This window comes from the organism of the source record quoted next, unplaced genomic scaffold, assembly GCF_019419815.1.
Source record: "Pyrus x bretschneideri cultivar Hongxiangsu unplaced genomic scaffold, Pyrus_bretschneideri_v1 Contig2, whole genome shotgun sequence".
NCBI classification, from domain to species: Eukaryota; Viridiplantae; Streptophyta; class Magnoliopsida; order Rosales; family Rosaceae; genus Pyrus; species Pyrus x bretschneideri.
The window spans coordinates 11,499,208-11,523,030 of NW_025999501.1; the positions used below are offsets into that span (position 1 = coordinate 11,499,208).

Here is a 23,823-nt window from a genome sequence, read left to right on the forward strand (position 1 = left end):
GTTTTCAGCATTTGCACTTAATAAATGGCTTTCGTCACCCTCGGGTGTCGGCCAGCACGTGCCTATCCTGGTATTCGGGGAATATCGGGGTCGGGGCGTGTCAGATTGGTATCAGAGCGTGGTTTTGTTCAGAGCATACTTAGGACCTTCTATTAGTGTATTTGTGTGTTTGTCATGACATCATTTGGATGTCATGACTTCCGGTTTTGGTGTCATTCGGCATAGTTGTTCGAATCTTTCTCTGTTTGAATTGTCATCTTCTGGTTGAAATACAAGAATTCGTGTCGGGATTGTGCCTCAGTAGTGATGAAGTGGATTGTTGGATGATTTTCGACATCGGATCGATACTCTACATCGTGCATTCCCTGGGAATTTCGGACATAATTTGGTTTTACCTAGGAGCGTTGGGAAACGGAAAAACCCTAAGTGAGTTGAATTTGGAAGGTATGAAGCGGTTTTGTACTTTACGACGTGCATTCTCAGGGAATGGCGGGCACAGTTAGTGTTACTTGGAAGTGACGTGTTCTAGAAATCTCAGTTTGTGGGGGTCTGGTCGAGATCAGCTGTAGATACGAAATGGTGATGCCACTCTGCGACATGCGTTCCCTAGGAATTGCGGGCAGAGTCGGCTCTACATCGAAATCTCGGGAAACAGAAAAATCTTGACGCTACGAGTTGGTTGAGATCAACTAGAACCCTGAAACGATGACATCACTCTGCGACATGCGTTCCCTAGGAATGGAGAGCAGAGTCATATTGCAGTGGCAACTACTTGAAATATTCGAAGTGCGTGTTTGAGAAAGCAAGTAAGCGCTAGTGGTGACGACGATTAGTAAATGGTAGTTGGCGGGAGCAAATCAATGTTCTCCGGCTCATTACCATCAAAGAAACTCGTGTGAATCGGTAGAATGAATCTTCGATGATTGTTCTACCAGTAACCTCCTTGCTTGCCTCAACGGCGAAGTCAATTCCTTAACCATTGATCGTTAGCTCTACACCAAATTCTTCGGGCGTTGACTTCATTTAAATTAGGTAATTTCTTAAATGACTCTTCGGTAGCAGACGCTATTCCCACCAATTTTCCAAAAGGAGTTGCGATTCTTTTTGTTGTTGTAGTTGGATTTGGTTGATGAAGATCCATACTTGTTTGGATAAACAGACTTCTTGAACTTCACCTGGGTTTGGCACTAGGCGGTAAATCCTAGCACCTTGTCCACATACTTTTCGATGGAGGTGAACTTAACCTCTTGCGTGTAGCCTAACTGACCAGTACTCTTGTCCACTAACTGTTCAGCTTTGTAACTTTTCAATGTAATGGCTTGAGACTTCTATATTCATCTTTGTACGAAGATCGAGCTTTACTTTGAACTTCTTTGGACTCATTGAGCTTTGGTTTGCTCAAGTGCATCACTTTAAGGTAGCCAATCGTGTTACTGCATGCTTATGCAGACTGCTTTGTATCTTTCTTCTTCGTCATTCTGTTGTTTTAGAGGTTCTATGTTTAATTTTTGAACCTTGAAATAGCTCTCACAAAGTATTGTGAATTTTAAAATGTCTTTGGCCTCGTCAAATCTTATTAACAGTTCTTGACAATTCTTGAGCTTATACCTATTTCCTTTTTGGCTAAGAAACCAATCAACCTTACCGTGTTGATTAACCAAATAATCATAAACAGTGATTTCTATTTCTGCATCTTTACCTTCCTTCGTTGGTTTGTTTCTCATCCAGATATCTTGTACTCTAGTTTAATAAACTTGTTTTGATCCTCAAATTCTTGAGTGTTTTTCTAGCCTTCTTTACATGGTTTCTCACTCAATCAGTGAAGAATTCACGATCGATCAATTCGGTGGAAGTTTGCGCCCAATTCTTACCACTTCAGACAGAAATGTTGGGAGCATAATCCTTTTCACAAGCTTACCTTACTTACCAGAAAGAGTTCCACGTGGGTGTGAGGTTGGAGTCGTCTTGTGGAAAGAGGTTGGTGAAGATTGTGGTGCAGGTGAGCAGCAGATTGCATCATTATCTTCACGCTGAATTGAATAGTCACCACTCATTATCTTGCTACCATTCATAACCATCATATCGTACGTTCGTAGACCTTTTCGATGATGTGATGTGTTCGCCTCAACGTAGCTTTCCACTACCTTGACACCAGGATCTTTCGGTTCGTGAGCACGTGAGCGTGATGTTTGTGCGATCTTTTAGTAAGAGTTGGATGAAGGTTTGAGTACAGAAGGTCAGCGGATTGTATCACCATCTTACTATAATTCATAGGCATCACATTGGCTTTCCAATGTTATGTGCCGTCTCAACTCATATTTTCACTGTTTCACTCCAAGACTCTTTTGTTGTGAGTATGTGGTTATTGAAACACTTCTAGCAGATCTGTTTAGTGCACTTTGGGTTGGCACCATATCGTGGTCGAGGCGAGAATTGGATAATCTTTACACTTCTCTCGAAAGGTGTGTACTTTCATTTGTTTTAGGTTGATTACTTGAGAGTCCTTCTTTCCATCAACGTTGACCTTGTTTTACTAGAAATCTGCAACTAAGCAAAATTGGAGAGGTGGTTCGAGCACTACAATGATTCCCAAGAGATACCGCTTGTTGGGAAAGGTGACTTTTCGTTTTCTGCTTGCTTGGCTTGAGCTTTTGGGTCTACTATTAGCATGGTAGCCACTTCCTTTGAATCCCAAGGTACAGTTTTCAAATGGGTTCTTTGTTGGCAAAACACTGGAGTAGTTGGTCACATTTGGAAGAATTGAGGAGGAAAGTATGCTTGATACTGGATAGAGTTTTATGACGACAGTTTCTATTTTGTTCGGTTTGAGTACGCCATTTTTGCGACATGGTACGAGAGTTTTATAGGTAATACTAGTTAGCAGAGGAGTATTGTGAACTAGTATTCAAAAGGTTGAAATTACGATGCGTGAAATTGTGCACCCTCAGCAAATTACTACTTGCTTATCAAGACAACAAATGTGTGATCGATATCACGGGCGGCCGACTGTGGTATTGAAAACTTATTTGTTGGATTCGTTAAGCAAGTGGGCAGGAAGATTCGTCTTCAGCAGTTGGTACAGATTTGTTATTGTTAGGACTTGACCTAGAGACGCATCTTTTCTCGGAGTACGTGACGTTAGTATGCTTAGGCGAGACCCATTCTCATTTTTTTTCAGTTTTGAGTTCAGTTTTGATTTTCAGTAAGTATTTTAACTTCCTTTTCTTTAATTATTTATTTTGTCGTTAAAATGTTTTGGGGGAGGTATTCTCGTTTTCAGTTTTAAGTTCAACACGAATTTTTGACCTATATGTTAGTACATATCTATTTTGACTATTTTGACACAATAGTATTTTTCGTACTTATTTTTGAACTTACGTCTATATATGTTTTCAACTTTATATCTTATTAAAGTATCTTTCTACTTTTACATTGATGGGGAAGAAAGTAAGAGCTTGGAGGCATGATAGAGGATTTGGCAACCCGCTCGCGACGGTGTGGCATATTCTCTTTGATGCACCCACTCTGACTTGAATTCTCTTTATACATATATTCTTCTTCCTATTTTCGAGTATTTCGGTTTAAGTTGTGATTTTAAATTTCGGGACGAAATTCTTTTAAGGAGGGTAGATTGTAACAACCCGTCCTGGAATTTACGGAATAAAATGAGTATTTTTGTATTTTCACTAAGTTTGGGGGATACTTTCCATTTTAAAATTGTTTTTGAGCCTTAATTGGTGAGCCCAAGGGGCCCACCCCCTGTTTTGTTCCCGGTTCCCTATCCCTTTCCCTTTTCTTTTTTTTTCTGAAAAGTCTCTCTTCTCTCTTTCTTCCTCTGTGATTTCTCCATCCCCCCTCTCGGTCCGACAAGAACACACACACACACACCCAAGCCCGCACCTATAACTCTTTTCTAACCCCGTGGTTGTGTTTTGGACGTCAAACCATGAAGAAACCACCTCGGAGACTCTTTCCCAATTTTCCGGCGAGCACCGTCCCTTTCGAGGCGATTTCCGGCCAAACCACGGCGAGTTGGCCGGCGTGCGAGGTATCAATCTCTTCGTCTCGCTGAGTACTACAACTTTCCTTTTTGTTTCACCTAATTTCATTGAGTATTGAAGAAGTTATGCTCATTTGAATCTTACCCAGTTTCCGGCGGACACCCGTGGCTTCCAAGCTGTTTTCCGGCCAACTCCGGCCACAATGACGGGAACCAAGGGTATATTTCGATTCCTTACCTTCGGGGCTTCAATTTGGTATATTGAATGACATGTTTTGGTTAAGTTTTGAGCCCCAACGGAGCTTGGGAATTCTCCGGCCGAAGTCCGGCCTTCTCCCTCCTTGGAAATCCTGCGAACTCCAAACCCAAGGCCTTTGGGCCTTTCCTGCCAAGCCCAAACCCATTACCCTTTTTAATTGGGCCATTGGGCCGTGAGGTTTCCAACCCAAACCCATTTTCCTTCTAGCCCAAACCCAACCCACCTAAAACCTAACCCAATTACCTAAACCCATTTACCCAAACCCAAACCCAAAACCCTAAAGCCCAAACCCGTGACCCTGACCCGTTGACCCAGACCCTGACCCGTTGACCGTTGACCCGGTCAACGGTGAGCGTTGACTTTGATCGGTCAACGGTCAACGTTGACTTTGACCTCCGGATTGAGTTTTTCGGTTTTCGCGCGGGACCCCTTCTAGGCTAATTTCGACGTCCTGAACCCGTTCCCGATGTCCGTTTTTCCAAATTCAATCGTTTGAGTAGAGTTTGACTAAATGTACCATTTATGTGCTTAGGGGCAATTATCGATGGCGTTTCCTTCTTCGCTAGATGACGTGGCTTTTCGACGGCGAAGTACTGTGAGTGGACCCCTTCTAAAAATGCATGTTTTGATAGTAGAAATGCATACATGAAAAGCATGATTTGATGATTATGTTTTATGAAACGTTTTACGAGATAACATGCTTACTGAGGCTAGTTTGAATTATTACTATTTTTCCTATAACCCATGTTCTTATAGAATATCTGATGGATGACGATATGATATTTAGAACATGTTTAGAACACCTCTTTATAGTATAGATGATGGATGACTTTATACTATGAAGTTGATTTTCAATATATGTATGTTCACTGGTTTTGTACTTACCTAGTGGTCCTTTCCGCTACGGGACGTAGGGATAGATCCGGTCCGTCCCGGGCGACGGTTTGGTGTTGGCATAGGGCCTGGAGTGTGTTTTCCTTTGATTGTCTGCTCAGAGACGGGGAGCCGGCAAGGGCCCTGAAGTGCATTTTCCTCTGACTGTGTGCTCAGAGACGGGGAGCCGGCATGGGGCTTGAAGAGTTATATCGGACATTCACTAGTGTTTATTATTTATGCGATTTATGATTTGAGACATTGCACGACATGCTAGATTTCGGAAAACCTATGTTTATCATTATATATATGTGTTTTCATAAAACCTAGGGGTTAGTATGTTGATAACTGTTTTATTATATATATATATATATCAACTTGGTCCACTCATGTTTGTTTTGCGCCCCCTTCAGGACTTAGAATTGAGGCATACAATCCCGACGTCCAGGCACTTCAGCATCGGCATCTTCGAGTCCTCTCGGTGGAGGACCCACTCCTTCGTTTCATTCAATTTTATATTTTTTTCTTTTAGTGTTCTAGATTAGTGGTGTGCTCTGAACACGGTCCTTATTTGCATATTCATTATTCTTTTATATTTATAAGCCTTATTTATCCCTTGTTTTTAGCATTTGCACTTAATAAATGGCTTTCGTCACCCTCGGGTGTCGGCCAGCACGTGCCTATCCTGGTATTCGGGGAATATCGGGGTCGGGGCGTGTCATTCTCACACATTTTTTTGTGTGGGTAGATGCTAGTTAATTTTTTTAAAAAAAAAAAATGAATTAAGTTAAAACTATATATATTAGAAGCTCATTTATCTGCCGCTAATAACTAAAAGTAATAACACTAATAGGAGCATTTATTGTTTTGCCTCTATTATGATTAATAAAGACAAATCTATATTTCTGCCCTTAATGAAGATTACTAAGGGCAAATCCTTATATCCACATCTAATCCACTGCCCCTAATAATCACTATTCTTGTAGTAATTTATCTCATTGGTTTAACATTCTGCAGGAATTCTTCCCTGTTGGTTTTGGAAATCCCAAGAAATACTTCAGCATTTTCAGCAATGACATTCTTGAACCTACCTTCAATGTAAGTTACAATTCGTCATTTGTTTCTTTGCCCTTTACTTGATTTAATTTGTTCACATAAATTAATTAGGCTCTAATTTACAACTATGAATTATACCCCAAGAAAAGAGCTAAGAGCAGAGTTTTAGACAACCAATGGGCCAACTGGGGGGTCAAGGCATAGTCATGAGCTCCCCAAAGGGGCAACTTGAGGCACTATTTGGCTGATCGCTCAGGACTGGTACCTATAACTATTGCGCATGTATAGTTTCTTTTTAATTACCTTGAATTGAGGATAAATAGTGTTTTATTTTCTCTGTCACGACTCTTTTTGATTCTGTGATTTCCAGCATCTACAATGCATCTTTATCGTAGTTAATTCATGGATAAATTACATAAAACTACTTTAATTATTGGATCAGTCATAGTTTCATACTTCATCTTTAAAAAATTTCAATATCATACATCTTTTACGAATTTTTTACAATTTCATACATTCCGTTAGTTTTCTGTTAATTCTTATGTTAAATAGTGACGTGGCTTAAAAAAGTAATAAAATATTAAAAACTAAATAAAAAAAATCCTTTTTTCTTTTTTGCATGGGGACCACCCCTTATCCCCTCACCCTTTCTTTCTTCCCCTCCCGTCTTCCCCAAACCCAAACCCGGATCTCACCCACCCCTTCCAGTAATCCCATCCACCACAACATCTGCCTTTCTTCCCCCTCCTTTCTCCCTCCCTTCTCTCATGTGCACCCACCCCCGACCATCCCTTCTCCCTCTGACTTTCTTCCCCCTCCCTTCTCCCTCCCTCCCTCCTCTGCACACCCAACCCAAACCCAGAATGACAGCATGGCGATTCCGCCCCAGTAGACCCGCCCCTCTAAATCCATGGTCATCGGCACAATCTTAGGCCACCGCCGCGGCCACATGTGGTTGTGCATCCAGCACGACCACCTCTGCAACAAACCCACCCTCCTCCTCAAGCTCTCGGTCTCGACCCACCAAACCCGCCCAGCTCGATTCGTCAAATACCCAGCTTCTGATAAGCTCCATTTGTTCTTTGGCGGCGACGATGCCGTTGTCAAGTACTGGGACGTCACCGGCGAGACTCCGATTTCTGACTTGCTGGACCACAAGGACTACCTGCGGTGCGGGGGTGAAATTTGGGTGTCGAAAATGGTTGAATATGGAGCATTTGAAGGTGGGTGTTGGGGGATTTTACAGAGGGAAGTGGGTTTTGGGAAATTGAATAGGAGTAGGAGGGTGCGGGGGAAGAGGGAGGGGGATGAAGAAGGTGGAGGAGCGGTAGGAGAAGCTGGAAGTGGAGGAGGTGAAGCCGGAAGCAGAAGAGAAGCTGGAAGTGGAGGAGGCGAAGGCGGGTGGGATTTGGGTTTGGGTTTGGGGAAGACGGGAGGGGGAAGAAAGGGTGAGGGGATAAGGGATGGGTCTCATGCAAAAAAAAAATTTATTAAATGATTTTTTTAGTTTTTAATATTTAATTAATTTTTTAATATTTTTAAACCATGTCACTATTTAATGAAAGAATTAACTGAAAACTAACGGAAGGTAATAAATTGTAAAAAATTCGTAAATGAGGTATGACATTGAAATTTTTTAAAGATGGGATATAAAACAGTAATTGACCCAATAGTTGAGGTAGCTTTATGTAATTTACATTTAATGGGTTATTTACGCTTGCCTTCTATATAATGGAATTTACGTTATGAAAATTGCCTACACTATTAAAAGTATAAATTGTAGGGTTTTTTTTTTATTTTAATATTTTGGAGATTGGCTATTTTTCAAGGCTTATAGTGAAGGCTGTACGTTTCACGATATCTCTTCTTATAGAAAAGAGAACAATATTGAGTAGAAATTTTTTGATTTCTTAGATTTTGCTCTTTCTTTATGTTCGTAAGATATAGTCTCAATCATGACAGTCTTTGTCCTTAGTTTTTTACATTGATGTTTTATGTAAATAGTTCTTACCTATCTACGGACAATGCTTACAACACATTTAGTCTATTATTTTAATACTTATATACGATAATTACTTTTTATTTAACATTCCCGTGGCAACACGCGGGCTAAGAATACTAGTCCTACCTAAAATAGGACCCCAAGAATATTTACAATTAATACTCAAATCAACATAATGTGCATTCTGATTTATAGGTTTGTCCTCCTGCTTGATGTTTGTTTGTTTTTTTTTTTCCTAACCTATTGCTTTTGGTGCTTTGCAACTTGTTTTGAGGTTTTGATGTGATTAAATGGAATGAAGAACGGCTTTAAGTGAGTTAACAACGTTTAAGAGTGGAGTTAGTAATGGACAAGTGTCATACTCTATACAGGTCATAAAGAGGTCAAACACTGCTTGGCTGCAAAAGATTTGAACTCAAAGTTGGGAGTCTTCCACTAACTTCAAGTCAACATTTTGGTGCAATTTCAAAATTCTCGTAAAAACAAGATTTGAACTCAGAGTTGGGAGTCTTCCACTAACTCCAAGTCACCGTTTGTGTCACGCCTCGATCCCGACATACGTCCAGGATCGACACGTGACGTCACTCAAATACTCATAAATCTCACATACCCCGTCTCATAAATATGGCAAAACACAATTCGAGAATCAAATCTCAAGGAAATTTTTCATTTACCTTATGGCTGCATCTAACCTCCTCGTTAGACTGCCTACGTACCCTCAAATAGAGATCAAGCCATTCGTAGTTCATTAACACAAAATTAGACGTTTATCCCACTAAGTTTAGAAAGAAAACAAAGCATTCCTCAAATATTTATTATAACCTGATAACATGTAGTTCTTGGACTCATGCTACATAAGCAACCGCCATGAAAACATGATTTCTCACCCCTCCAACATATAAATCATTATGTCTCATCATGATATCGCAATTCACAACGTACATCATATTTAAGAACCGACGAAACACAAAACCATTCCCTAGCCGCACTAATTAATTAATTTGATCAAAGTAATAACAATCATTCCCATATTTTTTAAATTCATACCTTATGAAATCATAATCGAATCATGAAAACTCCCAAAGGAGTCACTCAGACGTCCAACATACTTTCTAACTCAATTCATATGACTCGAAACCATTGACACAAATATATATAAAAACTAAGGCTAGAGTGACTTAGTTAGGCCAAGCCTACTTCTCTAAATAATGGGATTTTAGGCCACTCCACGAAAAACAATAACTCGGGTTCCGAACCATCACTCAATGGAACTAAACCAAATATGATCACCTACAAAATGTACCAAGTACAATCAATCATCATCACCTCTAGAATGCGTATGGTCTCCCATCACGGGTATACCAAGAAGGACCATCCATGTACCACCTCCACGTGGTGCAATCTCATCATAACACATTGAACACAATGTTACGCATACATGCTATCGATTCCACATATCAACCAGCATCTAGTCAGATAACGCACAACACAAGGAATTCCAATTACTATTTCTACTAAAAATCTAATAAAGTACCTAACTCATCTTCTGACTTCCATCCCCATCTCATGCTACGTAATAGTGCCAAGTTCAAATAGGTATTCAGTTGGCAAGCATATCCAAATAATTATCAAACAATATTTAATTCCCATAATTGCCATAACGTTCATCATAATTATCAATCACATTATTAAAAAGATAATTAAACACATATATCACAAACATCATCAGTACACAAGCCAAATCCTATTTAATAAGCATAGGTTTATAAGTATATAAAATTCACATTTCAATAGAAATCACATTATAAAACCAACTCACATTTTCATACTAGTAAACATGCATAATATTTCTCGACTATGCAATCAACATCGTAAGGTTCTATGCCTATGTTTCGTAACCTTCTTTCTTTATCCTTTAATAACCAACCTAAAGTTAATGGTTTTTCAAAACACTACCTCTTCACTCTTGCCACTACCCCTTTTCAACAAGTATAAGCCGCAATTATATACATATATATGGACACACATATATACATATATAAGAGAAATTGGTTCGTTTACCATTGATTTGAATATAACTACTCGTAAACAAACTAAACTCTTAAACCCCAACCAAACACACTGAAATAAGCACAAAATTAACAAGGATGTTATTTCAACTAGAATTCCCTTCTAGGTCTAGATGCTTGGTAACGAAAGAAGCATTTCATAAATCAAATGTTACATATCAGAAAATTCGATTTTTCCCAAAAATTCTCAAATTCCACAAGAATGAAGATCTCAACAAGTAAAGTAAACTTTATACCTGCGGCCAAGGCCAATTTGGCCGAAAAACACCCCAAACTGGCCACGAACCGCCGGAACCCAAAGGTGGGTGTTCTTCAATTCGACTTCCTCGGTATCCCAACGTCCCTACAACCTATTGGGTCTTGTTTCTGGGTTCAAGGGGAGTTGACTAAGGGTGGTGGTGGGTGGTGAAACTCACCGGAACGGCGGAATCGCCGTCAAAACTCCATGGGTCACCCACATGATTTTTACATGGTTTTGGACCCAAAACCCTTCAATCCTAGGTGAGAAAGGTAGAAGGAAGGTAGTGGAAGAGATTGCAGGTAGTTAATGGTGGTGGTTCAACGGAAAAGATGGCGAAAATCGCTGGAATTTGCTCGAGGTGGGGCGCGGGTGTACGAACGGGAAAGGGAGATCCCTTTCCTCCTTTCTTTTCTCCCCCCCCCCTCCTCTTTTTCCTCTTAAAATGCCGGTCCCCCCATCCCAAAAAGGGTTTTGGGCCACTTATACCCCTAAGTGGAAATTATAATAATTTCCACAATCTATAGTTTCACAACTTCAAACGCCCGTAACTATACCGTATAATTCGGACTCGCAAACGGCTTTCGCCTATGCGCTCATGGCTTTGAGACCTATTTGAAAATGTTACTTGTGACCTCAAAAGGTCAACGAGTAAATAATAATTTTCCAACCTTCACCCTTCATACCTATTTTATTTGAAATCTAATTTCAAATAAATTAATATAATTTCTCAAAAATAATATAAAATCTCAATAATACAAATACGTAGATTATAACAGTGAAATCCGGGAACGGGATTTCACATTCTTTCCCCCTAAAAAAATTTTCGTCCTCGAAATTTCCATTATCAAATAACTATCCAAGAAGGCAACTCAAGAAAATAGTGTTGCACAAACACATTCACATTTCAGCTATAACCAAATTGAGCTAACGCAAGTTCGACCACATTGTACTTCAACTCACAATTACAATCACCGTCATCCCCGTATGACATCAACACCACTCTTTGCACAATCACAAAGAATGCCAATATTAATAAGAATTCATTAATACTCATGATTCTAGCTACCAAACCAACCAAATTTGTAATTACAAACTTCCCCATCATTCCCTTTATAGTGAATAAAGTCATAACCTTAGCTTATGAGTTTATTCAAGTTCAAAATAAATAAATCAACGAAAAAAAATCATCGTGATCCTCACCCGTATACTTAGATTCCCAGCAACATTTATTGGTAGAATAACATTAAAAATTCTAGCCATGCACAATCATCTTAACGTTCAAAATTTTAAAATCGCATAATATAATATTAACCAAGAGCAATGTCACACAAGCAACACAAGCCTTCAAACCAACAAGATCAAACGGTTAAGTAGCGTCCCATCAGAGTTACACATTACCTTACCACAAAAATCGTTGCAAGCCGATCAGTGAATCTCACGTTTAGTCAAACCCTGTAACTCAAATAAATTCTTTCGTCCTACCAGTACAAGAATACATCAACTTTAAATTTTGTTAGTCAATCTATTATCATGTCATCAATCACCAGAACTCAAAACAACTGGCTATCAACAAGAAACACATAGTTGCAGAAATACATCATGGAATTCAATAAGCGTGAATCATTAGATTTTGGGGCTACATAACAACCCACATGACATTGAAGACTTCCATTTCATCAATGAGATAAATCACTATGGTTCAACATAATACCATAATTCATAGCATGTAACATATCAAAGAACCAACGAAGCATAGTCTTATTCTCAAGCCACATTGATCCACCAATTTATTCATAATAATAACAATCACAACATCTCACAACCATATTCTTATACAACACAATGAAAAGTAGGGTTAGAGTGACACAGTTCGGCCGAAGCCAACATCTTTGAAGCTATCTCAATCCAAACTCAACGAAACCCAAGGGAAATGCGATCCTGGACCATCACTCAACGGAATCGCAGAGTAAGACGGATTCCGGACCATCACTCAACGGAACCCAAACCAAGATACGATTCCGGACCATCACTCAACGGAATTGCGGAGTGGAGTAGGAAGGATTCTGGACCATCACTCAACGGAATCCGAGTGGATACGACTCCGGACCATCACTCAACGGAATCGAGGAAAGGCCAACAACCATAATGTACAACGGCTCAAAGAAATGAGACAAGCACAAGTTACTTAATTTACAAAAACTCCACCAAGGGAAATAAGGCACAAATACTAGATTTAGAAAGAATCAACGAAGCGGGAAATGAAACAATATCGAAGCAACAAATCCCCATCACAATGGGTTAACGGTCTACCACTAGTCCTCACATTTCATCACATTATGCCAATCAAACAAATCGAACCATATTTCAATATATACGCGTCAAATCTCATTTTATAAACTTAAATCAATGACGAAGCATTAAAAATAATAATTCCATAGAAAACATATATATAAATCCAAGTCATATCTGCAGAGGATAACAATTACGAAAACAGGGTAATCATCAATATCACAAATATTAAAGTCACTCACCGAGACAAGTCCGCAAAGCTTCACTGAGTCTCTATTAATACTAATTTTAGTACTTCAAACGGTTCCATACCCATTGACCAAAGTAATATCAATGCAAATCATAATTCCCATATATATAAACACACATCATATGAATGCATCTTTATGCGTAAAAATTGTGAACTCATGTAACCACATGCATATCGTAATTCACGCCAACAAGACTCAATAAGATTGCATATCATAGAGTAGGATCATTGGCTCTGATACCATAAAAGTTGTCACGCCCCGATCCCAACATATGTCTAGGATCGACACATGATGTCACTCAAATACTCATAAATCTCACATACCCCGTCTCATAAATATGGCAAAACACAATTCGAGAATCAAATCTCAAGGAAATTTTTCATTTACCTTATGGCTGCATCTAACCTCCTTGTTAGACTGCCTACGTACCCTCAAATAGAGATCAAGCCATTCGTAGTTCATTAACACAAAATCAGACGTTTATCCCACTAAGTTTAGAAAGAAAACAAAGCATTCCTCAAATATTTATTATAACCTGATAACATGTAGTTCTTGGACTCAGGCTACATAAGCAACCACCATGAAAACATGATTTCTCACCCCTCCAACATATAAATCATTATGTCAAATCATGATATCGCAATTCACAACGTACATCATATTTAAGAACCGACGAAACACAAAACCATTCTCTAGCCGCACTAATTAATTAATTTGATCAAAGTAATAACAATCATTCCCATATCTTTTAAATTCATACCTTATGAAATCATAATCGAATCATGAAAACTCCTGAAGGAGTCACTCAGACGTCCAACATACTTTCTAACTCAATTCATAAGACTCGAAACCATTGACACAAATATATATAAAAACTAAGGCTAGAGTGACTTAGTTAGGCCAAGCCTACTTCTCTAAATAATGGGATTTTAGGCCACTCCACGAAAAACAATAACTTGAGTTCCGGACCATCACTCAACGGAACTAAACCAAATATGATCACCTACAAAATGTACCAAGTACAATCAATCATCATCACCTCTAGAATGCGTATGGTCCCCCATCGCGGGTATACCAAGCAGGACCATCCATGTACCACCTCCACGTGGTGCAATCTCATCATAACACATTGAACACAATGTTACGCATACATGCTATCGATTCCACATATCAACCAGCATCTAGTCAGATGGCGCACAACACAAGGAATTCCAATTACTATTTCTACTAAAAATCTAATAAAGTACCTAACTCATCTTCTGACTTCCATCCCCATCTCATGCTAGGTAATAGTGCCAAGTTCAAATGGGTATTCAGCTGGCAAGCATATCCAAATAATTATCAAACAATATTTAATTCCCATAATTGCCATAACGTTCATCATAATTATCAATCACGTTATTAAAAAGATAATTAAACACATATATCACAAACATCATCAGTACACAAGCCAAATCCTATTTAATAAGCATAGGTTTATAAGTATATAAAATTCACATTTCAATAGAAAGCACATTATAAAACCAACTCACATATTCATACTAGTAAACATGCATAATATTTCTCGACTATGCAATCAACATCGTAAGGTTCTATGTCTATGTTTCGTAACCTTCTTTCTTTATCCTTTAATAACCAACCTAAAGTTAATGGTTTTTCAAAACACTACCTCTTCACTCTTGCCACTACCCCTTTTCGACAAGTATAAGCCGCAATTATATACATATATATATGGACACACAATACATATATAAGAGAAATTGGTTCGTTTACCATTGATTTGAATATAAATACTCGTAAACAAACGAAACTCTTAAACCCCAACAAAACACACTGAAATAAGCACAAAATTAACAAGGATGTTATTTCAACTAGAATTCCCTTCTAGGTCTAGATGTTTGGCAACGAAAGAAGCATTTCATAAATCAAATGTTACATATCAGAAAATTCGATTTTTCCCAAAAATTCTCAAATTCCACAAGAATGAAGATCTCAACAAGTAGAGTAAACTTTATACCTGCGGCCAAGGCCAATTTGGCCGAAAAACACCCCAAACTGGCCACGAACCACCGGAACCCAAAGGTGGGTGTTCTTCAATTCGACTTCCTTGGTATCCCAACGTCCCTACAACCTATTGGGTCTTGTTTCTGGGTCCAAGGGGAGTTGACTAAGGGTGGTGGTGGGTGGTGAAACTCACCGGAACGGCGGAATCGCCGTCAAAACTCCATGGGTCACCCACATGATTTTTACATGGTTTTGGACCCCAAACCCTTCAATCCTAGGTGAGAAAGGTAGAAGGAAGGTAATGGAAGAGATTGCAGGTAGTTAATGGTGGTGGTTCAACGGAAAAGATGCCGAAAATCGCCGGAATTTGCTCGGGGAGGGGCGCGGGTGTACGGACGAGAAAGGGAGATCCCTTTCCTCCTTTCTTTTCTTCCCCCCCCCCCCCCCCCCCTTCCTCTTAAAATGCCGGTCCCCCCCATCCCAAAAAGGGTTTTGGGCCACTTATACCCCTAAGTGGAAATTATAATAATTTCCACAATTTATAGTTTCACAACTTCAAACGTCCGTAACTATACCGTTATAATTCGGACTCACAAACGGCTTTCGCCTATGCGCTCGTGGCTTCGAGACCTATTCGAAAACGTTACTTGTGACCTCAAAAGGTCAACGAGTAAATAATAATTTTCCAACCTTCACCCTTCATACCTAGTATATTTGAAATCTAATTTCAAATCAATTAATATAATTTCTCAAAAATAATATAAAATCTCAATAATACAAATACGTAGATTATAACAGTGAAATCCGGGAACGGGATTTCACAGTTTGGGTGCAACTTCAAAATTCTCGTCCATTGATGAAATGAAATGATAGAACATAATGTTTTAGTGGATGTTACCATGGATAGCAAAGACTAAGAAATCAATTATCTTCTAGCAAGTATCACACTAAGGAAAAAATTAATTACAATTTATAATGAAATGATAGAACATAATGTTTTAGTGGATGTTATCATGGATAGCAAAGACTAAGAAATGAATTATCTGCTAGCAAGTATCACACAAAGGAAAAAAAACTAAATACAATAAGGAATACAAGTAAAACGTATAAAACGGCTGTGTATAAAAAACATATAAAACATCTTCTTTACACGGAGGAGTCAGCTCAAGTCAACGGTAGGTTCTCTGTTCCAGGTCAAGGGTCATCTTGAGTTTGGTTCCATAATGCATATGTAAAGGAAATTACGAAAAAGTCTACTTCTGTATTTTCCATAGACATCAAAAATGGTTATTGGAAAAGGGCGGAGTTGGCTAGACTACCAAGACATAGGAAACATATAGAGGTCCTGATTCGGTGAACAAATATGTTACAAAAGATTAAATTTTGTCCAAGCCATCACTGAAATGAGAGCTGGTCTAGTTAAGTAGAGGAGCTTGCCAAGAGTGTGACAATGAGACGAGAGATCACACAGTTCTATGGTCTACAATTTAGAATCATGAATGGACAATGCATTGCAATGTCTAAATCCAAATGTAAAAATCAGGAGTCGCATGAGGTTTGAAGCATATGAGGTGTGAGTGATGAAAAAGGGAAACTAGGAAACAAATACTACAATGCAGCGTCAGAATCCAAATGTAAAAAACAGAATCAGGAAACAAAAACTTCCTTGCAGTGTCTAAATCTGTATTGACCTATTCTAAAATATATAAAAATATGAGAAAAGGGGTGCTAATTGAAGTGAGTGTCAGCTGTAATGGAAGATTTTGTAATTTTTTTGCTTATTTTAAATGCATTTAAGGTATCACAATTAACCTATTTATAATTAACATAAATATTGTAACTTTTTATTGATTCTATACAAAATCACCCTTAAGATACAATTTTCATTAAATTTTTGTACTTATTATGGGTATTAAAAGGGAAAATTCTTTTATGCTATGTAGCTTTAAATGCTACGAGCATTGGATTGTCTGTATTGGTTTGAATTAGTTATTATTGTGGTCCCATTAATCCAGATCATCCAATGCTCGTAGCATTTAGTGCTTGTTTTTTTTTTATCTTTTAATAATCTTATGCAATCCAAACAAATCAAAATTGTTTTGAATTTACTCCAAAGGTAACATGATTTCAACTGGACCAAACACTTACAATGTCCTTTTGTATTTGCTGATGCAGGTTAAACTCATCTTTCGATCGTTGTTAATTTTGCAAACCCTGACTAGAAATAACCATATAAACGCAGTATGAGAAAATGATAATCATGTTCAAACATTTATGAATGCTTGCATTGTCTTAAGGCCACCAAAAGCAACCGATGAATTCAAATTACCCTACAACCCCCCTACCTTTTTGCTCCTAAGCCTATGCTTATGTGGTTATATATATATTTGTATACATATGAAAACTAAGTTTAGACATGCAAGATTATGTTATAAAGTCAAATTATGTGCTTGTATATATTGTATGAAATATTATACTTGAAAGATCTAAAAGATTGTGTTGCAAAATATTAATCTGTTGGTAGATTCTTTTTGTTGGTTTGTTTGAAAACACTGAAATTTTCTGTTTTGGTGTGGAGATTTTGGGCGGTGGAGGAGACCCTTTTAAGGTTAGGGTCTAATATCTTCGTTGACACTCATTTTTTTTTTTTTTTTTTTTTTAGTGAAGGTTGTTTATTGCATGATATCTCTTCTTATATAAAGAGAACAAGTATTGACTAAGAAATTTTTTGATTTCTTAGATGTTGTTCTTTCTTTATGTTCATAAGATATAGTCTCAATCATGACAGAGTTTGTCCTTAGTTTTTTAACATTGATGTTGTATGTAGATAGTTCCTACTTATCTACGCACAATGCTTACAACACATTTAGTCCAATATTTTGATACTTATATACAATACTTATAATTCATTTGACATTCTCGCAGCAATGCGCGGGCTAAAACTACTAATCCTACCTAAAACAAGACTCTAAGAATATTTACAATTAAGACTCAAATCAATATAATGTGCATTCCGATTTATAGGTTTATCCTCCTACATGATGTTTGTTTTTATTTTTTGTTTTTGGTTTTTTTTTCTATCCATTTTATACGACATAGACCTTCTAGGTTTTTCTTTAGAGGAATTAGGCTTAACGTCCCCCCTTTTTCTTGTCTTTTTATTTGTTTTCTTAAGAAGACTCAAGTTTATGCCCCCATTTTTTCTTGATTTTTTTAACATTTCTTCTTGTAGTATGATATGTGAGGTCTATGTCCTTATGACTAAGTGTAACTTCTTTTTTTTTATTCTATAAAAATTTCCTTGTACCGTCTAGGGTTTCTCTGAAAAAGAAAAAGAAGAAAGCCAGTCTGCAATGATTTGCTATCCACGTGTACTTTCCACTTGAATTTGTATAGAAATGTTAAAAGGAAATGAAAATAAGTAAAAGAAGGATTAAGTGACTAAAACCCCCTAATCTTTTAGTGTCATTCCAAATTGGTCTCAGCCTTTTTAAACATTCCAAATAAGTACCCAACTTATTAAAAATGTCACATCTGTTAAGCCCTAGTTAATTTTTCAAACATATATTATGTTCAAAATCCACCAATTAGGTATATCATGGTCAACATTAATATTAGTCGCCTCAAAATTTGAATTTCAAACATGGATTATGTAAATATGGAATCCAATGAACAAAAGAATATTGAATTGAATCGAAAATGGACTCAAATTGAAATTATATTAGGAGGACAATTTTCTAACAAAGAAGAGGGTTAAGAATTCAGATAAAGTTTCAAGGAGCTTGTTTCCGCTCATTTGATTTCCTCATACGCTGATTCTCGGCTCGTAAAGCTTTCAGTTCTTCTTTGCGGGTAGTTAAGATGGTAGTGGCTGCATCATGACAGTTCATACCATTTTAGCAACATCCACGACCTTCTTCTTGATGTTGGCAGGTTAGAGTTATAGAGTGGAGTTAGTGGTTTTGTGTTAGGTTTGGAGGTGATGGCATGATGGGGCTGGTGGTGGATGTTATGCTTTCATGACCTTCTATTGATTTTGGAGACAAAGTAACTCTTAGTTAATTTAACATAGTTTCAACTAGGGCTTAACGGATGTGACATTTTCAATAGGTTTGGTACTTGTTTGGAATATTTAAAAAAGTTGAAATCGATTTGGAATGACTCTAACCGGTTAAGTGCTTATAGGTACTTAATCCATAAAAGAATCGGCCCACTGAAATAAGGTTAAAAAAAAAATAGTAATTATGATGAAAAGTCAGCAAATTCTCTCACTTGCCTCTTGCAACGTGGTTACTGATGCCCGCCAAAACGGATTTGGATCCTTTCCTGAGCCCAAGGAGAGGATCCTCCTGACCAAAGGATTTGGGCCGTTGGATGAAAATCCAACAGCTATAATTATTATAACTTTAAAGGGACCTCTCTGTTTGTAGCCGTTGGATGGAAACCCAACGGCTCAAGTCATTTGGTCAGAAGGATCCTCTCCTTAGGCTCAGGAGAGGATCCAAGTCCCGCCAAAACTACCTCATGAATGCCGGCAGTCTTGTCAAATTTATGGCCGGAATTCACATCACATATTGCCAAAACTAAGTTGAGGTTTTGATGTGATTAAATGGAATGAAGAATGGCTTCAAGTGAGTTAACAACGTTTAAGAGTGGATAAAAGATTGAACTCGAAATTGGGAGTCTTCCATTAACTCCAAGTCACCACCGTTTGGGTGCAATTTCAAAATTCTCGTCAAATTGATGAAATGAAATGATAGAACATCATGTCTTAGTGGATGTTATCATTGATAGCAAAGACTAAGAAATCAATTATCTGCTGGCAAGTACCACACTAAGGAAAAAAAAAAAAAGTAATTACAATTTATAATGAATAGAAAGAAACAATTAATTACAATTTAAAATTCTCGTCCAATTGTTGAAATGAAATGATAGAACATAATGATTTAGTGGATGTTATCATGGATAGCGAAGACTAAGAAATCAATTACCTGCTAGCTAGTATCACACTAAGGGGGAAAAAAAACAATTATTTTCTCTTTTGTGCTTTTGTGCAAATTAAACTTTGGTTTTCTGGTTTTCCATTTGTCTCTGAACAATGATGGAGCATTCGCGTACTATTCGTAATCTGTTGTTGTTGAAATTCCTGCGTGGCATCATTCTCTTAGTCTTGTGCATGATGAGCACATGTCCAGAATCTGCAGCATTTCCCAGCCCTTACCTTGCTTGGAAACGAATCTGATTACTTGGCCTTGCTAGACTTCAAGAAAAGAATAATTGAAGATCCCCTCAGTGTCATGAGCTCGTGGAATCATTCCATCCACTTCTGCAGCTGGGTAGGCATTACATGCCACCATGCCACCCAAAGAGTCTTGATTCTGGACCTCGAAGATAAACAATTGGTAGGCTCCATTCCACCTTCCATTGGAAATCTTACTCATCTAATCAAAATAAGCTTGGGAAGCAACAAATTTCATGGTGAAATTCCTAAAGAATTGGGTCGTCTACGTACCCTGGAAAGTCTCAACTTGTCTTTGAATTCTTTAGGTGGGAAAATTCCGACTAATATGTCCCACTGTACACAACTAAGAGTTTTCGATCTTTTTTCCAATAAGATTATTGGGTCGATTCCACTCCAACTGAGTTCATGGTTGAGTTTAACTGCTCTACGTCTTAGAAGTAATAATCTCAGTGGAACCATCCTAGGTTGGATAGGAAACTTTTCTTCTTTGAGTCGTCTTGATCTTGGCCGCAACAATTTTCAAGGAAGCATACCAAATGAGCTCGGGCATATAATAACCATGAAGAAATTTGCAGTTGGGCAGAATAATTTGTCTGGTATGTTCCCTTCTTCAATTTATAATATTTCTTCCATATACATATTCAGTGTTGCTAAAAACCAAGTACATGGAGAGCTACCACCAAATCTCGGCATCTTGCTTCCTAATCTCGTATAATTTTACTGTGATACGAATAATTTCACTGGAAATATTCCTGTATCATTGTCAAATGCTTCTAGACTTCAGGAGATTGATTTTTCTTCTAATGACCTAAAGGGGACAATCCCGGAGAAAGTCTCGGAAGCTTGCGAAGCTTAATTTGGCTAAACTTTGCAAATAATCGATTGGGAAATGGAAAACATGGTGATATGAGTTTTCTCAATTTCTTAACTAATTGTACTAGTCTTCAAAGATTGGGTCTTAGCAATAATCGTTTTGGAGGAGAAGTCCCAAAATCCATAGCCAACCTTTCAACCCAACTACAAGTTCTTGCTATGGGGGGAAATTTGTTACATGGAAGCCTCCCAAACGGCATTGGAAATCTTATCAACCTTATCATTCTAGAGGTGTCTGGTAACTATTTGACGGGTGTTGTCCCTGAAGAAATCGGGAAGCTCGAGAAGATAGGGCAACTATACTTGGGTGGTAACAAATTTTTCGAGCCAATTCCATTGTCCCTTGGTAATATGACTTCATTGATAGAGCTCGGCATGGAGAGAAACAGTTTTGAGGGAAGTATACCTCCAAGTCTTGGAAACTGCCCGAACCTGTTATTGCTTTCACTTCATAATAACAATCTAACGAGCAGCAAACCTAAAAAGCTTATGGAGCTTTCAACCCTTTCAATTTCTTTGGACCTGTCTAATAATTTTTTGACTGGTTCACTGCCAAGTGAAGTGGGGGATTTGGTGCATCTCACACAACTAGATGTATCAAACAACAAGTTATCAGGTGATATCCCCAGCACCCTCGGCGGTTGTGCTAGTTTGGAGCGCTTGTACTTGGACGACAACAAATTTAAAGGAACAATTCCTCAGTCATTGAAAGATTTAAAGGGCTTGGAAGAACTTGACATTTCAAGCAATAATTTATCGGGGCAGATTCTTAAATTCATAGGCAAGCTTGGAGCTCTTAAGTATCTTGATCTTTCGTATAATGATTTTGAGGGCGAGTTGCCTAAAGAAGAAATTTTTTCAAATTTCAGTGCTATCTCAGTTCTTGGAAATCATAGGCTCTGTGATGGCATCCCACAATTACATCTACCTGCATGCCCTGAAAATAAACACCATTCATCACGTGGACTACTTTCCCCAAAAGTAGTCATCCCTATATCTTGTGCACTTGCATTCATAATTGCTCTATCATGCTTCTTCAGTGCTCGTTCAATGCTGAAAAAGTCAAGAGAAGGACTTGTAACTTCACGTTCTTATAAGGATTGGAAATTAGGTGTTTCCTACTCACAACTTGTTGAATCAACTAATGGTTTCTCGGTGGATAATTTGATTGGTTCGGGAAGTTTTGGTTCTGTTTATAAAGGGGTAATTCCTAGCGATGGAACGGTAGTTGCTGTTAAGGTATTAAACCTTCAACAACAAGGAGCGTCCAAGAGTTTCAATGATGAATGCAAAGCTTTAAGAAGTGTCAGGCACAGAAATCTTCTCAAGATCATAACTGCATGCTCGAGCATTGATAATCATGGTAGAGACTTCAAAAGTCTAGTCTTCGAGTTCATGCCAAATGGAAGTCTTGACTCGTGGTTGCATCCTAGAGATGAGGAGCAATCTCCAAGTAAGAGATTGAATTTTATGCAAAGATTGAACATAGCCATTGATGTTGCTTCTGTGTTAGATTACCTCCACAACCATTGTGAAACGTCCATTGTTCATTGTGATCTAAAGCCGAGCATTGTACTTCTTGATGAAGACATGGTAGCCCGTGTTGGGGACTTTGGTTTAGCAAGGTTTCTCTTGGAAGCATCAAATGATCCTTCCCTCAGTCAAACAATGTCATCGCAACTAAAAGGTTCTATAGGTTACATTCTTCTAGGTATGAGTTTCCATCATTCTAATTTATTTTTTCGGTTCTTAATTATTAACTTATTACTAAAAACCAATTAATTAAATTCTATTTATTAAAGATATACTATTGACTCTTTTTCTGGAAACAAGTAACATTAATCTGAAATAAGATATCAATTTTAATAGTCAATTGCATGTGACATCTTATTATCTATATGTATGTCATGGCAGAGTATGGCATGGGAGGCCAAGTTTCCATACAGGGAGATGTTTACAGCTACGGGATACTTTTGCTAGAAATGTTCACAGGAAAAACACCTACTGATGACATGTTCATCGAAGGTCTAAGCATTTACAAATTCGCAGCCATGGCTTTGCCCGACCATGTCATGGACGTTGTTGATCCTTCATTGCTCCTCAACCTCAAAGCTGATGGTAGTGTTAACGATGACAGATACGAAATGACTGCACTACCCAGACGTAACAATCGCGGAATGGTGAAAGCAAAAAAGGTAGAGGAATGCTTGTTTGCTGTGATGCATATAGGACTTTCCTGCTGTGCAGTATCACCAGAGGAACGGATGCTTCTGAATATGGTTGTTGGAAAAATGAGTGCAATTAGAGACTTGTACCTCAAAGTTCAAGAAGGCTAAAGAATGGCAAAGATATGCTGCTTGTGGTTTTTCTTTTCTTGTTTTTCTCTACCTTTCCTGCCATCGCTTTGAACCTTGCCTCTTTTATGTTAGCGGTTGTTTTATAGGGACGAAGTTTTCATTTGTATGACTTGAAGCTTTCAAAATCTTATTTGTGTGGAGCTATTTGTAATTGTCTTGGTTATGTCTATCCTGTTTAGAATTTGATAAACTCAATGCTAAAGCAGTTTATAACATTTCAGTCTCATATTTCTTCCCAGATGGTTGCATGTGCTACACAAGTTTTGTTGGATTTTTTTTGGTAGCATGTGGGTTATGGTTGTGACGA

General features: G+C 38.0%; 1 protein-coding gene across 1 annotated transcript; it reads left to right on the plus strand.

The window, feature by feature from the left end:
* Positions 1 to 7,098: 7,098 nt before the first annotated feature.
* LOC103940213 (probable LRR receptor-like serine/threonine-protein kinase At3g47570) lies at positions 7,099 to 23,660 on the plus strand. Its single transcript, XM_048583421.1, has 2 exons — positions 7,099 to 7,655; positions 21,237 to 23,660. The coding sequence occupies exons 1-2, from the start codon at positions 7,099 to 7,101 to the stop codon at positions 22,939 to 22,941; spliced, it is 2,262 nt and encodes a 753-aa protein (XP_048439378.1). The 3' UTR covers positions 22,942 to 23,660.
* Positions 23,661 to 23,823: the final 163 nt, after the last annotated feature.

Bases quoted from the DNA above. Each gene is read 5' to 3' on its own strand.
- LOC103940213 (XM_048583421.1), top strand. From the start codon at position 7,099: ATGGTCATCGGCACAATCTTAGGCCACCGCCGCGGCCACATGTGGTTG. The intron at 7,656-21,236 runs GTCTCATGCAAA...TAGTCTTCAAAG, and splicing joins GGTGAGGGGATAAGGGATGG to ATTGGGTCTTAGCAATAATC.